Raw genomic sequence first — 20,403 nt, 5'->3', positions numbered from 1 at the left:
AGCTGATTATACTTCATAAATTATTTGATTTAAAAACAGAACAGTGGTGGAAACTTCTGAAGTATTCCCAGAAGCATTGAAAAATAAACAAGAGAAAAGTTAAATCAACATAAAAACAAAAAACCCTCATTAATCATACATAATCGGGACTTCAGAAAAATGAGTCAACAGATGATCATAAAATTTGAAACTATTTCATAATAGCATTGACAGTTATTAAAAGTTTATTAAAAGTTTAAGGTTTAGCATATTCCAACTGAAAACGTTACTAGACACACTGAACTTATTTAGGCTATTTAATCTAGGTTATTTGCCAGGTTTTTAGGTAACCATAGTGATCAGACTTACAGGATTTAGGTTAATAGCAGCTGATAGCACTAGATTGATTCAATAGCCATTTATCTGTACTAATGAATAGGGAATGAGAATGGATTTGTGAAAGAATTAACATCTAGAGAAAAAATTAGAGAGATATAAGTACATGTGTATACCCACAGGTTTACTTCCCACTGTGCTATTGTTACCAACCCCCTCCGCAACACACACGTGCACACACACACACACACACACACACTCGAAATCCAGGGATTGCTCACTGCACGGGGATTTAAGAGGAGCCGAAGGCTCAGACTACCCAGGTTTTACTGCAGCTTAAAGTGCATTTTGCAAAGCCTCTGGTTAATTTGATCAATACCGGCATTCCAAATCAATAATGCAAGTTCCAGAGTAAATGTTTTGATGAAATTGATCGTTAATTAAATTTAGAAGACAACTAAAATTTCCATTGTGCTCTATTAAACACAAGAAGTTTAACCAGACATCTGGCTGTTTAATATCATGCAGATAAAATATCTAAATAATTAGCTTGTTTTTCAATTTTTTGTTCCAAATGTTTGCTATGTTTAGACACAAAGTGGATTAAGAATTAGTCATGATAATTCAATTTCTTTGATTTATGAAGAAGGTGTGACTCAAAATAATGACATACCCAATATGCAAAGGATAATTATTTTTCATGTCAGAAATATTTAAAAGGCATTTAAAAGGCATCTCTGCACTTGTTCTAGGGTTATAACATATAATATAAAATAGAAAACATTGCAGTGTACAATAATACAGAATCATAATGTTACAGGAACATTTAAAATGAAATATGACCATTCTTATATTTTTAGGATTATTCATTTTATTTTTTTTAACAAATGAATTAAAAATATAGGTGTGTTACTTTGGTCATGAAATGGACTAACCTTGCGGGAGTATCCGTTGCTCCAGAGTTCAAAATGCCTGGTCATGTACATGCCCATGACCGCTGACTTCCTCAACAGGTCCTGTAATCCAATGAAGGACAGAGGTAATGTTCCAAGACATGTCAGGAGTCGAAGATTAGAGTAAACCAAACAAGTCACAAGTGCTCACAAGGGGAATCTATTTTTAACACAAAGCAAAGTCACATATTTCTGGTCAGTGCAAGTATGTTAAATTACTGCTCACAGAGAACTCACATTGAGTAGATGGAGAGAGTAAGGTTACCAAATTAGTGCCAATGGAGGGCAAAATAAATAACTTCAGAATTTTAATGGAAACTAGGGAGCGGTTGTGGGACAAATTATCTCAGGTGCCATTATTTTTTTTCTGTTTTAATACTGTAAAATGACTTTCTGATAGGAAGAACACATGTACACCCATGGATGATTCATGTGAATGTATGGCAAAAACCACCACAATACTGTAAAGTAATTAGCCTCCAATTAAAATGCTGCTGCTGCTGCTGCTAAGTCGCCTCAGTCGTGTCCGACTCTGTGCGACCCCATAGACGGCAGCCCATCGGGCTCCCCCGTCCCTGGGATTCTCCAGGCAAGAACACTGGAGTGGATTGCCATTTCCTTCTCCAGTGGATGAAAGTGAAAAGTGAAAGTGAAGTTGCTCAGTCATGTCCGACTCTTAGCGACCCCATGGACTTCAGCCTGCCAGGCTCCTCTGTCCATGGGATTTTCTAGGCAAGAGTGCCGGAGTGGGGTGCCATTGCCTAAAATAAATTAAAAAAAAAAAGAATGTCACTTCTTTTATGCTAAACAATGACCTTATTGAGTAACTACAAATTTCAAAACCTGAAGGGCAGTTCAATTGCCCTTTGGAGATATCTTATCTAAACTGCGGGTACTTAATTATGTGATAGCATGAACTCCCTTTTAATGTCCAGGACTCTGGCTGGAGCTGTGGCTTCTCAGAAATCGATCTCCAGTCAGAAGCTTCCATGGTTCAAATATTAATAACTTTGATAGCTCTTATTTTCTACCCACTATCCTATCTCAGGTAATGATTCTTTTTTTTTTAGAAAGTTAAACTTGAATCTTTTATTCCATATTGCTAAAATATATCCAAATGTCTTAGTGCTTAGAGTCTGCAGCTAGTTTTCCCATTCACATTTTATGTAAGGAGCCAGCATTTTCAAGGTGGTCAAATTTATCTTCCTAGAATCTGGTTTGAACAGTTTTTAAGAAGCCTGTCTATAAAAATGTTTATCTCCCTAGTAGCTTTCAGGGAAAAAAATCTTCATTTTAAATATTATTTGTTGTGTTACTATCTGTTGTGTTCAGTTTCTCAGACTTTCTAAGACTCAGAAATGTGCTTTTTGGTTGCTTACAATTTTCCATAGTAATTTCTCCCAATCAGGATGGCATTAATCTTACTATTTTATTTCCCTCCCCATTCCACCCCTCTAGGTTGATACAGAAACCCTGTTTGAGTTCCCTGAATCATACAGCAAATTCCCCATTGGCTATCTATTCAATTATACTGTTTGTTTCTTTCTTTGCAGCAGATAATTTTGAGGTAAGGAAGGAAATTAAGAGGAAAAGATTTTAACAAAGAAAGTGATGGTAGAAATGTTTTAAAAACTCTTTTAAACAAGGAGGTATATGCATTCCTGAATCAGTGTATGGTCTAAGCATGTGAGCAAATATACTTTTGTAGCTGCTTAAATTCACATGGTAATTATGTAATTTCTGAATTTGGCATATCAAAATGGTGCTGGTAAAATGGATATACACCATGTTTAATTATGTCCAAAATGTTGAGAGATCATATAAATTAATGATCAGTGACCAATATGTTAACATATGTGTACAAAGTAAGAGTTGGCTAAAAATATATCAGAATGAGCTGATATACCCACAGAAGACAGTTTTCTTTCTCTCTCTCTCTTTCTCTCTTTTCACAAGATACATGCATATTTTAGCTAAATTCCTTTCAGAAAATAATTCGTTATATAATGCATCCTTTTAGAATATAATTCATTATATTCCCGCCTTGTACCTTTCTCAAAGCTTTATAAGCACCACAAGTAAACATCCACATTTTCTTCAGAGAAGTTGAACTGTTTTCTAGTGCAAACTTGCAGAAGGACAAACTTGTAATATAAATATGACTTTGGGGAAAAAGCAGTTTACTTATTCATATTTGGTAGGTTTTGAAAATACACGTGTATTTCTAGTTTACATTTTGCCAAATGAATGTGACTTTTGAATGTCTCTTTCGTTTGGAGAAAAGAAAACAGTCTGGTCCATGGGACTTGCAACATTGAAACAGCAAGCGTTTCACCAAGATGTCAAAACAGGAAGAACTTCTGGCATAATCAGCACCGATAGTAGCACAAGAGAATACTGGCTTGTCTTTCTGATGAAGAACTCTATTAAAGGATGATCTGCGTTGAGTTTGATTTTAAGAGTGATGACATAGGACCGTGTTGCTTGCATACTGAATTTCCAAAGCTCAGTGATCTCTGACTGTGCAAAGAACTGTTTTTATGTGGTCATATATGTCAAATAAATACCCTTAAAAATAACTTTAGGAAATGACACTTAGGAGATGCTCAACAGTTTTTGTAAGATGTTCACAGGTGAGAATGTAGTCCATACAAACGACGCTCTTTGTGGCTAGAGGTTCCCTTCAAACTGAAAAATTTGTTACTGATCACTGAAATATACTCACAGATATTTGAGTGTATGAAAGATTAAACCATGTGGTCCTGAGAAAGGGATGCTGGTCCATGACTGAAAGCAACTGAGTCTCATTTTAACTTTTCCAGAATTAGAGATGTAAACCTGCAAAAAATCACCTAGAATTTCTTGCACTGCACATTGGCCAGAATAATGTTGAAGATAAAATGAAATAAAACAGGAAACAAGTGTTGAAAAGTTTAAATTTATAGAAGTTAATCTGTTGATTGCTAACAACTATATAGGTAATAAGATGCTGGGCTGTTATTCTCAAGACTAGAAGCTGTGTGATTTAGGATGTCTCTGGCCTTTGATAGGCCTTGAATAAATCTTTATTTCCCTGAAGAAACATGAGGAGAGTCATTTCACAAGCAGCATTCCCTGGGAAAACAGGTAACGTATTGACTAATTTACCAGGAGTTTTAATTTTTACATGAAGCCTGATTGGCTGCTGTTGTACTAATAGCTGGATGACAGAAAGCTCTTGTTTGCCCTGCAATGTGGACTTCTCTGAGGACATGGCTGAAGAAGGACGCCTGTCTGTCCTCCATGGCCTCAGGAACCACTCTGCCCTAGGAAGGTGGTGAATGGCAAGGGTGTGGGGAGTGGCCCCAAAATCTTCACATTCCACTGCTCTGGCCCAGGGTAGGGGTGAGGGGACAAGGTATTTCTGCAGGGTTCTGTCACTTTCGGTGGAAAGGGCAGGGGCAGGGGAAGGTGGATAATCCATGGAGAGGGTGGAGAGAGCTGGTGTGAAAAGATGAAGAGCAAGACAAAAATGTGGGGAGAGAGAGGAACTAGGCCTCACTGCTGTGTTCTAAGCAACGTTTGGATGTGATCGTGGGGGAATGATTGCATATTTATTTGCTGCTTATCTTCTGAAACCATTCCTGAAAAGACAGGAAGCAGACAAAGCAAAATGGGAAGGGTAGCAAGACTACTAAGTGAACTTGGGGCAGACTGTGACCCTCCCCACCCTGTTTCTGTGTGTGTGTGTGGTTTTCTGAAAGCCTCTTTGGAAGGCTGCTAACTTTCTGGATCCCCCAGTCAGGGAGGCAGGCCTTTCTGACTGAGGAAGAAACTCTCATCCACCCAGGCAGGTGCATTCTGACCTCAGCAGCTGTTTCAGGACAAAACACCTTGGTCTTCGATGTTCTATACAATCTGAACATATAGAATTTGGAAAGAAAGTAGGAGCAGAGGACAGTTCCAGTTCAGTTTCAGGCCTAAAAGGAAAATGAAATGACAGGGGGAAGGAAGTCTCCTAGAGGAAAAGCTGCAGAGAGCACCCACAGGAGTGGATGTGAACCGAGGCTCTGCCACTTCTGTCAGTTCCTTAACCTTCCTCTGCCTCATCTCCCCTGTCTGGAAAACGGGGATGTGATATGTAGAGCTCTGATATGTGGAGAAAGTTTAAAAGAAATAAACTATAAAATACTGAGTGTCTATAAAATACTGAGTAGTGTCTGAGCACATTATAACCAACTTAATAACATTAGGTACTCTCCAGGCCAAAATGGAACTTCTTATTTTGCTAAGTCCAGATTGATTGTCACTTTTAAATCCAGGTTAACTAGTCATAAGTGTTTCTTTTTTTCCTCTAAGAACTACAGATAAAGACATACAGCATTATATTGCCATAGATCTTCCTCCCCTTTAAGACAAGAAAAAGTAAATTATTTACCAAAAAGCTACAGAAATTAAAGCCTATTTAAAGCCTAGTATACAGACATGTATATGGCAACTCTGCACATGAATTTAATCCAAGGATAACTGTGTTGAGAGGTGATCTTGGCAATGAACATGTTTGGAGAGTGGGGACTTTCTCATTTGATAATTAGCTTGGTTTCTAGGGGAAAAAACATACTTGCAATTGCAAAATTTGCAATTTCATGTAAGGATGAACCTTTCCTTTTCCAGAATGTAAATATCATCTCAGTTTGAAGACAGGGAGAAGAGGGACGAAGAACAACAGATGCTTTCATTCGACAATATATGTCAAGTGGCCACTATGAATCAGGCCCATATGAATCCAGTCAAACACTATGCAGTGTTGCCAAAAGTAAGAGATCCCAAATGTAATAGCGCAGGAGGTGGCGGGTCTGGATTATTGGGATTAGGAAGGGTGCTAGCAAGGGAGAACCCAGATGGGGAGGGTTAACACTTTGTTAGAGGGTCAGGGAAGTGTCAGCCATAAAGCCCTGGAGACTTGGGAGAAGGTGTCTTGCCCCACTGCCCCTGGGACTCACCCTTCTCCAGCATCGGGTCTGATGCACAGTAGGCTCTCTGGAGCTGGCTTCAGGCTCCAGCTCTGCCTCTCAGCCATGCTCTCCACTCTTGGGCGAGGTCATGAGAGCAGCCAGGCAGAAAAGTGCAGCCTCTGCCAGGGAGAAGGTGCCCACCGAACCAGGTTGCTGTATCCCTTGTCAGCCTGATGTAAATGTGGCTGGGCCCTTGTGTTAGGAATCACATAAGCAACTTGCCAAAATGTAGATTCCTTTAGCCCCACAGACCAAAATCTTTAAAATTTCCTGACGCCCAGGTAGCCAAGGGCTCAGAGACTCTAATGCTTTTTTTTTTTCTTCCCCACTTTCTTTGAGAGAAGGATTAAAGTACAAAATAATGGCTGCTGCTGCTGCTGCTAAGTCTCTTCAGCCGTATCCAACTCTGTGCAACCCCACAGACGGCAACCCACCAGGCTCCCTCGTCCCTGGGATTCTCCAGGCAAGAACACGAGTGGGTTGCCATTTCCTTCTCCAATGCATGAAAGTGAAAAGTGAAAGTGAAGTCGCTCAGTCATGTCAGTGGGGCTAAACCTTTTATTTTTTTTAGTACAGTGTACCCAATACTGGGCTTCTCAGGTGGCTCAGACGGTAAAGAATCCACCTGCAATGCTGGAAACCCAGGTTCGAGCCCTGGGTCCAGAAGATCCCCTGGAGAAGGGAATGACTACCCGCTCCAGCGGTCTTGAGTGGAGAATTCCATGGACAGAGGAGCCTGGCGGGCTACAGTACATAGAGTCACAAACAGTCAGACACGACTGAGTGACTAACTTCCATTTTCATCTACTATATAATCTACTCCATTGCTTTTGTTTTCCCAGGCAGAATTTATACTAGTCTTGAACATGTGTTTCGTTATAGAAAAGGCCTTTTCTTTTTCGTTCAAATCCAGAGGTTCAAAGTACCAGAGGGTACTGGTAGGCTACATATGTCCTATTCCTGAAAACTATGGCTAAATAGCACTCCCCAGAGAAATGGGTTGGTTTCGAGGCCTGAACTCACCACTGATTAGCCATGAAACTTGGGCAAATCTCTACCTCACAATTTTCCAAATCCCTGTGATAGAGGATATCTTCTCAAGTGAAGATTAAACGAGGTGTTAAGTGTAAAGAGCTAAGCAGAGTATTGCCGGGAGGTTCTCAGGAAGTTCCTAAAAACCAATCTGGTTTGTATGGAGATGTACCACCAATCTCATTTCTTACAGTGGCGGTCTATAAGGCCTTGCCAAAACTCCAATTCTCTTACACTCTTCCCTTTTGCTGGTAGTGCTTTTCTCCTTCCCCAGCTACCAAGGCAAGCCCACTTTTCAAAATCCAATCAAAAGCACGCCGCTCCTCTCGTCTCCCTCAGCTCCCCTGGTCCCAGTTAGTCCACCACTGTGTGTGTGTATGTGTGCGCTATGTCGCTTCAGTCGTGTCCGGCAGTTTGCGACCCCGTGGACTGTGACCCACCAGGCTCCTCTGTCCATAGGGTTCTCCAGGCAAGAGTGCTGGAGTGAGTTTCCACGCCCTCCTCCAGGGGATATTCCCGACTCAGGGATGGAACCCGCGCCTCTCATGTCTCCTGCATCGGCAGGTGGATTCTTATCCACTGTGCCACCAGGGAAGTCCACGTCCCCCACTGCTCTATGTCAAATCACACCTCTCTCAGTACACGCACAGTTATGCACAGGTGACTAGGTCCATGAGCGTGCATCTAGGGAAGCGATGGGCCCGTGAGAATCGTGTAGTCGGTTGTCCCGCGGTCCCTTCCCCGACTCCCACACCTCTCCAGAACAGCGCTGAGAAGTAATGGCTTCCGTCTGTGGTCCCGCTGGTTCCTCCGCTTTGAGAGCAGCTCCGCAGGGCACCGGCAGGGGGCGGCGTTGCCACGCAGCTGGAGGCTCGGCGGGTGACCGTCCCCTCTAACTCCCCAGCACCCCCCTCCAGGCGCTCAGCTCCGGTGACGAGGCCGGGGCGCCCCCTGTTCGGAGGGGGCGGGTCGTGTTCCCTCGCAGGCAGGGCGGCAGGGGTCGTGCGGGGCCACAGGCGGGAGCTTCCAAGCTTCCCAGGCGCCCCCCCACCCCCGCCCCGCTCCAGGAGCCCGCAGCCTCCACGAGAAGGAAAGTTACTCTTTTAAGTTTGAAAAGTGGCATCGAGCAGCCAGAATTGACAGTCTGAGGAAAGGGGGGCGCTTTCTAGCAAAGACCGGGGGGGGGGGGGGTGAGCGCGAGGGCGCGCGGAAATAACAGCACGCTCCTTTCGCGCCGCTGAGGCGACTGAACTTGAGGGGCTGTGAGAGCAACGCTTGTGTCCTTTAAACTCGTACTTTTCGCGGGTCGTGGAAGAGCAGCTCGTTTCACACCGACATTAGCACACTCACTTGAACAAGGAAAACCTTAGGCGCCCCGGGAACGAACGCGCTTCTCCGCCTCAGGTCTCTGCGAGAGAACGTGCCGCTAGAGCGTGCGGCCGGGCTCGGCAGCCCTTCGCGCGACCCGGCGGCCGCGCGCTCCCCGCGCGCCGCACTCCGGGCCCGCCGGGTCCTCAGCCGCTGGCCGCGCGCCCTTCCGGCCGTCAGGCCCGCCGGGGCGCCCGCTCGGGGACGCGCGCTGGCCCCACGCCGCGCCCCCGGCCCCTCGCGCGCGCGGGAGACGGGCGCACGCTCGGCCCCGCCCCCGCGCGCCGCGGGCTCACGCCGAGCTCCCCGCGCCGCCTGAGGGCTGGAGAATCGAAACCCGGGGGAGCTCGCCCTGTCCCTCGCGCGCGCCGCCTGACCGGCAAAGGGAAGTGGGCGCCTTAGTTTTCGCCGAGGCCGGGTTTATTAACGGAGTAAATGGCCTAGCTTGACCTGACACATTGTCTAGTAAAACGATGGTCGGGGGTTGGGGGAGTCGAAAGAACCTCTGGAGCCCCGTCCATAAGCCATAATGACGCGCCAGAAAAGGCGAGAATTTTATGTTTGGGAAGTTTCTGCAGTTGCGCGAATTTCGCCGGGTTCTGGTTGTGCAGGCCACTTAGAACTCTTGAGGCATCGGAAATGTTTCTTCGTTGGAAGGGAGAAAAAATAAAATAAAAAGAGGGGCTTTGTGTGTGGGGGTGGTGAGTGAGGAATCCATACGTCAGATACAAGTACAAGCACAAGAGTGCACACTCACACCCGCCGCCGGCCTCGCGCTCCGGGACCGGCCACCGCAGCCTTTCAGCTCCGCGGGGCTCGGGCAGCGGGGCGGGCGGGCGGGGGCGGTGCCCTATGCAGATGAGGAGGGTGTGGCGATTCGTGCGGCGCCGGGCCCCGGAAGCGCCCAGAGGACCTCGTATAAAAAAAGTACTGAGGCCGTTTCTGCCGCACAACTGCTAAAGCTCCAGAGACAGGAACGTGTGCGGCGGCGGCGGCAGCAGCAGGAGCCGCCACCTCCGGGACCACCGCGACTCAGGCGGCGCGGGCGGGGGTGAGGGGCGGGAGTGGCCGGCGCGGGCGGCGGGGGTCTAGGAAGGACTCGAGTCGCTCGCCGCGGCCGGGAGCGCACTCGCTGCTCCCGAAGAGTTGTCGCCTCGCAGTTCCTCGCTCGCCTCGCTCCTAGAAGGGGCGGCCGCCTCCAGGTGACACAGACGGGACTCCCGCTTGCGCTTTTCCAGATGCATCAGAGATACTTTTGGTGCGGGGCTGCTCTTGCGGGGCGCGGCGCGCGCGGCTGGGGTACCTCGGGGGCCTGGGGAGGGAGCGTCTCCGGGATGTCCCCCTAGGCGAGGCGGGGGGATTCGAGCGGGGAAAGGGGGCGCGTTCCTGCCTTCGCGGCCCCCCCCCCGCCCCCAATGTCCGCCCGGCCGCTTCTCAGCGTCCTCAGCGCGCTCCTTCCCCCACTTCCCCCCCGTTCTCTCTTAGGACCGACCAGGGCCAAGTGGCGTTCGGCGGGCACTTCATGGCGGAAGGCGAAGGGTATTTTGCCATGGCCGAGGACGAGCTGGCCGGCGGCCCCTACATCCCCCTGGGCGGCGATCTGAGCGGCGGCGACTGCGGCGGCGGCGGCGGCGGGTTTGCCGGGCATTGCTTGGAATACTGCGAGAGCCCCACGGCGCACTGCAACGTGCTGAACTGGGAGCAAGTGCAGCGGCTGGACGGCATCCTGAGCGAGACCATCCCGATCCACGGGCGCGGCAACTTCCCCACGCTCGAGCTGCAGCCCAGCCTGATCGTGAAGGTGGTGCGGCGGCGGCTGGCCGAGAAGCGCATCGGCGTCCGCGACGTGCGCCTCAACGGCTCGGCCGCCAGCCACGTCCTGCACCAGGACAGCGGCCTGGGCTACAAAGACCTGGACCTCATCTTCTGCGCCGACCTGCGTGGGGAAGAGGAGTTTCAGACTGTGAAGGACGTCGTGCTGGACTGTCTGTTGGACTTCTTACCCGAAGGGGTGAACAAGGAGAAGATCACACCACTCACGCTCAAGGTAAAGCACACCCCCCCGCCCACCCCAGAGGGGCCCGGGGCCCCCGCGGCGGGCCGGGCGCGAGTGCTTCACGGCTGACACCCGGGGCTCCGGTCGGCCACCTGGACCGGCGTGCGCGCCCTGGCTAATTTTGCTTTTGAGTTAATTTTTTTTCTGAGTTCACGAAGGTGCGTGGACTTGTGTCTGAGTGTTTTCCTTGACTTGCTGCTTCAGCGCCCTGCGCCTTCTGCTTCCTCATCTGCCCTGCCCTCTCTTCCTTCTCCTTATTTTTTTAACTCTTGGCTCTCCTTGCTTGAGTCGTGTCCGGAGTACATTCGTACATTCTGATAAATAGAAGAGTGAAATGTCCTTTTTTTTTTTTTTTGAGTCATTGGATGTTTGAGTCTCTGGGAAAAAGAGCAGCCTGCCGCAGAGGCGAGTCAATGGGCTTATTATTGTGTTGGAAAAAGTGACTAGATTTCCTAGCTGCTTTCTGCTGACTCCAGGCATTAAGAATAAATACGGCTTTTCTCCGGGTTGGTTCTTGGGTTCTGGATATAATGGGTCTCCTCCTCCCCACTTTGGCCCAAAGCGCGTTAAAATGATCAGAGGAACCAGCCTCCCAGAATGTCTTAATTTAGTTCATATTTGATTTTAGCTGCAGAATCCCTGCGGGGACCCACAAGATACTGATTCTATCAGTTGCCTGGGGGTTGGAGGGGAAACTAGGTGACTAGGGACAGGATGAGAGGCAGACTGACTTTTTACTGTAGGTCCTCTGTCTTTTGAATATTGCAGCTATATTGTGTGAATCTTGTACCTGTAAGAACAGTCTCAAAAAATAACATTTCAAAAGTCAGACATGACAACAGAACCACTTAGTACTGTGCTATGTCTGCCAAAAGCCTCAAACTATTACTTCTAGTCTCTTCCCCAGACAGCAGAACCACTCGTTAAATGTATTTTTTTGTTGTTGTTGTTTTCAGAAGACTGTTTAATGTTTAAACCTGTAGGTAGTATTTTGCTGAAACTTGACAAAACGAAAGGGAAGGAGCAAAATAATTCTGAGCTGTGATGAGGATGTGTTTATTATTTTTTTCTAGGTTTGCTCATCTTCTTGTTTTGTCTTTTAAATTGTAGGAAGCTTATGTGCAGAAAATGGTTAAAGTGTGCAATGACTCTGACCGATGGAGTCTTATATCCCTGTCAAACAACAGTGGCAAAAATGTGGAACTGAAATTTGTGGATTCCCTCCGGAGGCAGTTTGAATTTAGTGTAGATTCTTTTCAAATCAAATTAGACTCTCTTCTCCTCTTTTATGAATGTTCAGAGAACCCGATGACTGAAACGTTTCACCCCACAATAATCGGGGAGAGCGTCTATGGAGATTTCCATGAAGCCTTTGATCACCTTTGTAACAAGATCATTGCCACGCGGAACCCGGAGGAAATCAGAGGGGGAGGCCTGTTAAAGTACTGCAATCTCTTAGTGAGGGGCTTTAGGCCCGCCTCTGATGAGATCAAGACCCTTCAGAGGTATATGTGTTCCAGGTTTTTCATCGACTTCTCAGACATTGGAGAGCAGCAGAGAAAACTGGAGTCCTATTTGCAGAACCACTTCGTGGGCTTGGAAGACCGCAAGTATGACTATCTCATGACCCTTCATGGAGTGGTGAATGAGAGTACCGTGTGTCTGATGGGACATGAAAGAAGACAGACTTTAAACCTGATCACAATGCTGGCTATCCGGGTGCTGGCTGACCAGAATGTCATCCCTAACGTGGCCAATGTCACTTGCTATTACCAGCCGGCCCCCTATGTAGCAGATGCCAACTTCAGCAATTACTACATTGCACAGGTCCAGCCAGTGTTCACATGCCAGCAACAGACATACTCCACTTGGCTACCCTGCAATTAAGAATCATTTAAAAATGTCCTGTGGGGAAGCCATTTCAGACAAGATAGGAAAAAAAAAAAAAAAAAGAGAGAGAGAGAGAGAAAAGAAAAATAAAAAGAAAAAGGCTGAGTGACCCAGCCCTTATTAGGGATATGTTTTGTGCAATGATGATCTGCTCCTGGTTTTAAACTTGGCAAAGCTTTGTGGATCTTTTCATAGGTATGGGGGCACGATCTCAAAATAACCCACCCACCACCACCAACCCTCCCGCCTGATTCTCCTACCCAATTGGATTCTTTCCTGAAACAAAAGAGACCTGTCATTAAAAGCAACCAGGTTCTCCTAAAATAAGAAGAGACAGAGGAAAAAAAAGCTTGATGACAATATGGGTTTGCAGTACCTGCTCCCATAGCTTTGCCATAGGAAAAAAAGACAAGTGGCTAGTTTCTTATAAGATGGAAATCATGAAAGGGAATATACAGAGATTAAAAAAAAAGGTCTCCCTCCAACTTAATTATCAATTCAGGAGTTCAGATAGTAACAATGGTACAGGAAGAAGGGGTACACCAACATTGGGATTGCTGAGGCTTGTAGTGAATACTATCTGTGGAACTCTCCCATTGCGCTGATAGAAATGGCTTGCTCCAAATGAACAGTAGTAGGTTGGTGCAGTTCTCATAACAAACAGCAGAACTTATGATGACACAATCCATTATTTCCAGCTGCGTGCATAGCTCACATTTTTTAAAATGTGAAAATGCAAGCAAAAGCAGCTGTAGCAAAGAAAGTATGCTCAAGGACCAAAGATTTACCAGATAAAAATACCCAAGTAGAAGAGAGATAGTAGAATATATAAAGAGTTACTATATTTGTTACACACCAATATACATCAAAGTGCCTGTTGCCTTCTGAAAATTTGAAGTGGAAAAATTTTATGGTTTAATGACTTATTTTATCAGGGACTCAAGAAGAAAATAAAACAACACATAAGCTTGTGAATGGTGGAGGAGATGCCCTATTTTTTTCTTGACAAATACTTGTATAAAGTTAACATTGTTGGTGTGATGTTATCCTAGGTACATGTGTATGTGTGTGTATATTATGTGTATATATATACATATTTGTGATATGTGTATATACACACAGTTCATTGACTATGGTCTAGAATAATGTAGCAAATAGAAAGTGTTTAAATACTGTGTGCTTTTATGTTTTCAACAGGATGACCTGAGACGTGGGCATATTGCAGTGATGAATTAAATCCCACAGCTAAAAAACTTAAAGTGAATGAAGGAGGAAAACAATTAATATATTTGATAGATTGAGCAGAGATTATACCTTTTTAGTGAGTGTTTTTGTTTCTGGTTTTTTTTTTTTTTCTTTTTATTTTGTGAGCCATAGAATTCCACAAATGGGAGCATATTTGTTTGGCAGAGCACTCTTTTTTTTATACTGAACTGCCATGTTGACAGTTTGAACCCTTTTAGTTTTTGTAATACTTGCATACCTCCATGGTGTATAATCCAGTGGATCATGGATCAGTGATAGTCTGTTTAAATCCCTGACTGCTCAAAAGAATTTCTGGTGATCTGAACACTACTTATTAATATTTAAATGGATTTTTAAATGAGTGCATTATGCATTCCAGGACCACTAGAGTTTAGTAAATGTGAAATGACCCTTTTTAAAGAGTATTTGCACAATTGCTTAAAATTTATATATGAGATATATATTATATATAAAATTTTATAAATTCATGCCAACATGAAACATCTTCGATCTGGTTGTCACACTGCATTTACATATTTAGTACTGTACTTCAAATTCACTCATTTTGCATCGAATCAGATCCAACTTGATTTTCTGTCTCAAGAGACCAGTTACACCTTTGTGAAATGAACTGGCATTACTATTTCAGTTCAGTGACAGCTAATCTTGAACCCATCCCTTCTCCCAGCCTTTAATTTCTTTGGACGCTGGTCTCTGAAAATGCATTTGTTGAAAACAAAACTAATATCCGAAGACCTTCCCTCTTGTCTTGTGAGGCAGCCACATCATCCCTTACCAACCCTAGTGGATGACTGCTTACTATGTGCAGCCCTCTGAAGAATCAACTGATTGTTGTCATCCATTAGAGAGGGATTGGGGAAGAAAATAGCATCATCCTATTGGCAGTGTTATCTGGGCATCCCTCAGATGCTCATTGTTAGTTTGATCCATCCAACTCCCTTTCTTGCGCATCTTTCTTTGAAGCCTTAACCGGAACTTGATGGGTTTGCTCTAGCAGCCTCCCTGTGAACTCTGTCCCAGCTGTAACAGCTACTGCACTGCCACTCGCTGTTGGGTATGGAACTTTTTCTTCTCCCATGTTGGCTCCGACTCGCTCACTCCAGCCCTGGGCTTTGAGAAATTCATTGCGAATTCCCAGGAAATGTTCCATTTGCAGATTAAGCCTGATATTTAACCGTCAGAAACCCAGAGCTCCATCCTCCTTACCTGTTTGGACCTTCCCTAAGATTAAAGCTAAGGGAACACTTGGGAATGGAGGAGGAGCGTCTGGGGAGCTGCCTTGTTCCTTCTCATCCTAACTCTTGACGGATGAGTCGTCCACTATTTCACAAAGAATCTGGAGGTCTCCGGCTCTGCCAGAGCAACGATTCGCTGTTATTTTATGGCACAGATTCTTGTATGGAGGGGCCTTCTTTGAAAAATAAACTTTTCATATGTTTTCTCAGATATTTATGTTCTTTTCTTGCTTACTCCAGGGCTGGTAGCATAGTTGGACATGCCAGCACCTGGCATTCAGTTAGAACAGGCTGTACTCAAGACAACCTTCGGCATTTACTTTGATTGATATAATTTATTTCCCTTTTGTATGTACTATAGTCTTGTGCATATGTAGTTGAACAAACGGTGGAATATATGTCTATCTTTGTGGATGTGTGGCCTAAACATTTGAATGTCTGGTGAGAGAGAACCATGTGTCATAGGTCAGAAGAAAGGACAGCTCTCAACTCCTGATTAGTGTCTGTGATTTGCTTACCTTTGTGTTTATCTGGTCGAGTGCGCTGTTACTATAAAGCAGGAAGAATTTTTTTTTTTGTTTCCTCTGCTGGAGGCTGTTCTCACCTGTCCAGCCTGGCACGTCAGGGAACACTTCACCCATGACAGTGCCCTTTTAACAAGTTGACTTTATTTGCAGTAAAGTCTCGTTGCCTCAATATGTCTTACATCAAGATGGACTTTTCCTTTCCAGAAACAGGCTCAAATATTTGCTCACTCTTGGTATTGGGTGGACTGTTTTAACGAGGCTCCAGCATTGCAAGGATGGAAGGTCTGCAAGCCAAGCCAAGGAGGAAACGCCAAGAAGAGTGAACATACTGTTCGTTTTTGCCACCCCTTTCTGTTTGCTTATTGTAGGTTGCCTTACTGCGTGTAAAGTTGTTTTCAGTGCAATGCTTGTCAAATAAATATTGTGAACTATTTTGTAAATGAAATGTATTATGTTAAAAGCTGTCAGCAGTTCAGAAATAAGCTTTTTTGTTGTTTGAAAACAACATGTGTTAGATGACGCCAAAAAGCCAAAAAAAGTAATTTCATATATAGTACCTGTTTGAATATAATCTTTCTTTATGATCTCTCATAGCATAGCCTTTTTAGTGCTAAGGAAGAATCTCTATGTAATATTTTGTCATAATAATGGCTTGCTAACAAAGTACGTGGTCAAAGTACAGAGTTGGAAGATGGCAAGTAACTTGGTAAGAATGGCTGCAAATCCTTGCAGAATGGAGGAGTCTCTGCCCACTGGCTGTCTCTCCCTTCGACCTCTCTACAACCATCACCTGCTCTGAGACGTCCTGTTTGCAGCAAGCTGCTTCTGGGGTCACTCTTCTGGAATACTTTCACTTTAGACTGTGTCACAGGCAGAAAAGGAGTTGATGGAGAATGGACTGTTTAAAAACTGACATGTTTGAATCAACGCTAGAGGGAACAGATTGTGAATTTTGTTTACAGCATCCAATATTTGGATTTTTTTTTTTGTAAATAAAAAGAAGTTATTTTTTTCTATTGATTTGTGTGTTGTCTTCCATGTCTGTGCTGGCTAAAGACCGTATCCTCTGTGTCCAGCCGTGTCTATGAGAAAAGATCGGGCAGTGTTTGGAGAAGATCCACCTTTAGCAACTTCTGATTGGAGTACAAGTCACTAAAATGCCCAGCTTACAGCCAGCCCAACTCTTGACTGGCTCAGTCAGCTGCATTAGAATCTAGATAATGAGTACTGACATTTTGAATCTGGTTATGAGCTTAGCCCTGTTAAGTGCCCCAGGCCGAGCTGTCTTCCAGGATCAGTAGAGGCTCCTGATGCTGGGCTGTAGGGCTGCTGTAGCCCTGAGGGGGCTTTGGTTCTTGGGAGTAGCCCAAGTGCTGTGATGAGGTCATCACTGGTTTTATGTGTATCATCTAAGGCTCTATAGTGTTACTCAGTGTTCACCTTGGGAGGAAGGGAGGACCTTTTGAAAGTCATTAATTGGAAGGAAGAGTGATCACAGGATCTAATTTGTGCTTTGTTTGTGTTCATGTACCGCGTGCAAAGACATTGCTCTTTGACAAGCATTTCATGTAATCTCACCTGTTCAGATTGCCAGGGAGAAGCCATTTATTATTATTTTTCCTTTGTGTTCTTTGGAGACTTTTTCACTACTAGTAGTATGAGAGTTTGGTAAGCCTCAGCTATTATAGGACATCCTTGTGGTTTATAAAACCATTGAAAGTTCTGATGTTGGACAGAATGTATGCTTGACACTGTATCTAAGAAAGAGCCATTCCTGGTATTCAAAGCCAGTTGCCCTCACATACACATTATAAAAATGCTAGGTGGTTATTTGGTTTGGTAGTGGTATTTGTGTGTCATTCTCTTCTTCCTTTGTTGCGACCTCTTTATTTTTTTTACAGCCATCCCTTGCATGTCTGTGGTCATCACAAGACTCCTTTTTAAGCAAGGGTTGAATAAGGACAGTATATATTAAGCTCCTACTTAAAGGGTAGCCTTAGGTATACCCTACTATTTCTAGTTGAACTACCAGACTGCACCTGGCTAAGCCTGGAGAGAAGTAAACCACTCTTCCTTTCCTTGGGAATAATCTTAACTTCCGTGCAATAGTTTCTTTGAGAAAAAAAAAAAAAAAAGAAAAAATTAATACCCAGAAAGCAAAAACAAGGAAATCAAAATCATAGTTTTAGAATATTAAGTAGAATATAACTGTTAAAATCATTAAATACCTCAGAAATTAAGCCGTAATTTCCTTCTTAGAACTAAGTTTAAAATAAAAATATGAATGTCCTGCAGTCTAATAGCAAATGCAGTCAAGTGGGAGGTGGGGAGGAAAAATGATTGAAAATGACAGTGGCTTTCACCCAGCAACACCCAGGTCTTGATTTCTAGTGCTGTGCTCCCAAAGAAGGAACCAGGTCTCCTTTGGCAAATGGCTGGATCAAGGTCTGGGACAGGGAATACTTCAGAGGAACCTGGAACATCTTGTTTCAGAAAGATAAGGTCTGCTAAAAAAGGAAAAACAGCAACAACAAAAGACAGGGATGAAGGGTATGTCAAAAGGACACGGGCCATCTGAGAGAACTCTAATGGCCGTAACTGGAACAATTTGAGCAAAAAAAAAAAAAAAAGTAGTGTTGGATTCTAACCTAAAATATAAAATGTCTGTGAGTCCACATGGATACAAATAGATGGTTACATAAATAAATGGAAGCAAAAAAATAAATTTTCCATGCAGAATTCCAAATAATCCGTGTAGATACTGCTTACTCCAGGAGGTAGAGCTTAACTCCCAGCCTCTGAAGCATGAGCTGGGTGTGATGACTTCCTTCTAAAGTGCACTGTATGGAAAAAAGCAAATAAAGAATACTTACACCACTGGAGAGACCGGACAGACCTTCTAAGCCAGGTGATCATGGTCCCCATCATCAGTGATAAATCATGACGATAACAAACACCTTCGGTTAGGAGATGGTGAAAATGGTACTTGACCTCCACAATCTTCCTCTCCAAAGCTGTAATGTCTAATTGTGAGAAGAGAAAAAGACAAATCTGAATTGAGGGGTATACTATAAAGTATCAGACTGCTGCTGCTGCGGCTGCTGCTGCTGCTAAGTCGCTTCAGTCGTGTCCGACTCTTAGCGACCCCATGGGCTGCAGCCTACCAGGCTCCTCCGTCCATGGGATTTTCCAGGCAAGAGTACTGGAGTGGGGTGCCATCGCCTAGTATTCCTTAAATCTTCAAAACAGAAAAATCTGAAAACTGCTACAGGGAAGAGGAGCTTAAGGAGACATGACAACTGATTGTCCTCTGGTATCTTGGATGGGATCTGGGAAAGAAAATCACCTGAGGTAAAATCTCAGGGAATCTGAATAAAGTGCTGTGTTATTGAAATAGTATTTCCATCTCAGTTCGTTAGTTAATGATAAATGTCCCATGCTAATGTAGGACATTACCGGTGGGAAAAGTGGATTTAGGGTATATGGAAATTCTCTGTACTCTCTTCACAATTTTTCTTTAAACATAAAACTATTCTCAAATAAAGTGTTTACTGAAAAATGAAGACTGATCCTTCTTTGCTATTTCTAGGGAAGTGAATCTATTTGTAGAAACAGTAATGCATAGTGAGTTTAATTTTTTAATGTCTACCATACTTAAGTGTTAGGAGAGCATATGAAGGAAAGGAAATAAAATGTGTTTTATTCACACATATCATAAAAATTTTATCTACGAGTTTTGGAGAAAAGGAAGTGGATTGAATAGAGTTGAGTTATAGGCAAGTCTTTTTCTGTAAAACAGCAGGAAGAGTTCATATTACCTTAGAGCGTTAAGGCAAGGGAACACTAACTGTAACTACAAACCATTATGTAGATATTTTTAAATTCAGAGACTGAAATGAGCAGGGGATGAAAATGTCATCACCCTAATATACAGAAAACCCAGGGAAGCTGTTTGGGAACTCTTTGCAAGGAAGTAAATGATTTTTTCTAAATGCTAGGGGATGCTAATAGTTGGTGGAGTGTTGAAATGAATTATTATTTAATATAAATAACCACTTTCACCATTTACCTGCTTACCTAAGCTTTTTCAGCAGATCAGGTTTTCTTAAAGTGAAGGGACAGCTGTTCTTATATTTACTTTCTTAGCTCAATCACTGGCATTAAAAATCGTTGAAAAATGCTGTTTTCAAAAATAGATGCCCTTAGTAATTTTTGAAAGCAGCCATTCCAGCGTTGCAGTTTATGAAGTTAGGACGAGGCCCGTGCTTTCTGCCGGTGAGGGACATGGAGCGCCCCAACGGCAGGAATTTATGAGTGTGGGGCTAAGTTATTTCTAACCTCCATAATGGAAAGTTCCCTTCAGAATCCCCTTCAGAAACTATTGATTTTCCAGCACACTGTGTACTTATCAGTAATGCCAAGATTTTGTGGCATCATCTGGCCATGTCATTAGAAAACGGCTGAAACCCTATTCTTTCTATTTTTTCTTCTTCTAGCAAAATTCAACGTAAGGAGCGACACTAGGCACTATGGATATCGCCATCCTATGCATTAATTCTGAATTGCATATGGTCTGGAGTATCTTCCTATAGATCTCTTCAAATAAGGTAAAGACGATCATGCTTCATATGTTCTTGATTTTAATAGGGAATGTAAAGAAGTATTAAAATATCTGCATTTTAGAGTCCGATTGTCAGAGAAGAGAAACAGATTCAATCAAGTACAAGGCCTAGCGTCTGAATTAGAGTTGCCAGATTTTATAAATAA

General features: G+C 44.0%; 1 protein-coding gene and 1 long non-coding RNA gene across 5 annotated transcripts in view; one reads left to right on the top strand and one right to left on the bottom strand.

Annotated features, from left to right (window-relative positions):
* Positions 1–1,343, bottom strand: part of LOC132660226 (uncharacterized) — a 297,177-nt gene extending 295,834 nt beyond the window's left edge. For both annotated transcript variants that reach the window (XR_009601587.1, XR_009601586.1), the window contains exon 1: positions 1,251–1,343. This is a non-coding gene — a long non-coding RNA (uncharacterized LOC132660226). The remainder of the gene's footprint in view (positions 1–1,250) is intronic.
* Positions 1,344–9,609: 8,266 nt separating this feature from the next.
* TENT5A (terminal nucleotidyltransferase 5A) lies at positions 9,610–16,656 on the top strand. 3 transcript variants are annotated; one of them, XM_042253167.2, is made up of 3 exons: positions 9,610–9,713; positions 10,148–10,709; positions 11,829–16,656. In XM_042253167.2, the coding sequence occupies exons 2-3, from the start codon at positions 10,185–10,187 to the stop codon at positions 12,603–12,605; spliced, it is 1,302 nt and encodes a 433-aa protein (XP_042109101.1). In that variant the 5' UTR covers positions 9,610–9,713; positions 10,148–10,184; the 3' UTR covers positions 12,606–16,656. The 3 variants fall into 3 exon arrangements, with proteins under 3 accessions (XP_042109101.1, XP_027828108.1, XP_014952791.2); XM_027972307.2 differs by lacking the exon at positions 9,610–9,713 and adding an exon at positions 9,729–9,864; XM_015097305.4 differs by lacking the exon at positions 9,610–9,713 and adding an exon at positions 9,729–9,920.
* Positions 16,657–20,403: the final 3,747 nt, after the last annotated feature.

Source organism: Ovis aries, chromosome 8 (assembly GCF_016772045.2).
Source record: "Ovis aries strain OAR_USU_Benz2616 breed Rambouillet chromosome 8, ARS-UI_Ramb_v3.0, whole genome shotgun sequence".
Classification (NCBI taxonomy): domain Eukaryota; kingdom Metazoa; phylum Chordata; class Mammalia; order Artiodactyla; family Bovidae; genus Ovis; species Ovis aries.
Note: the sequence above shows the minus strand (reverse complement) of the source record. Positions and strands in the feature narration are given on the sequence as shown.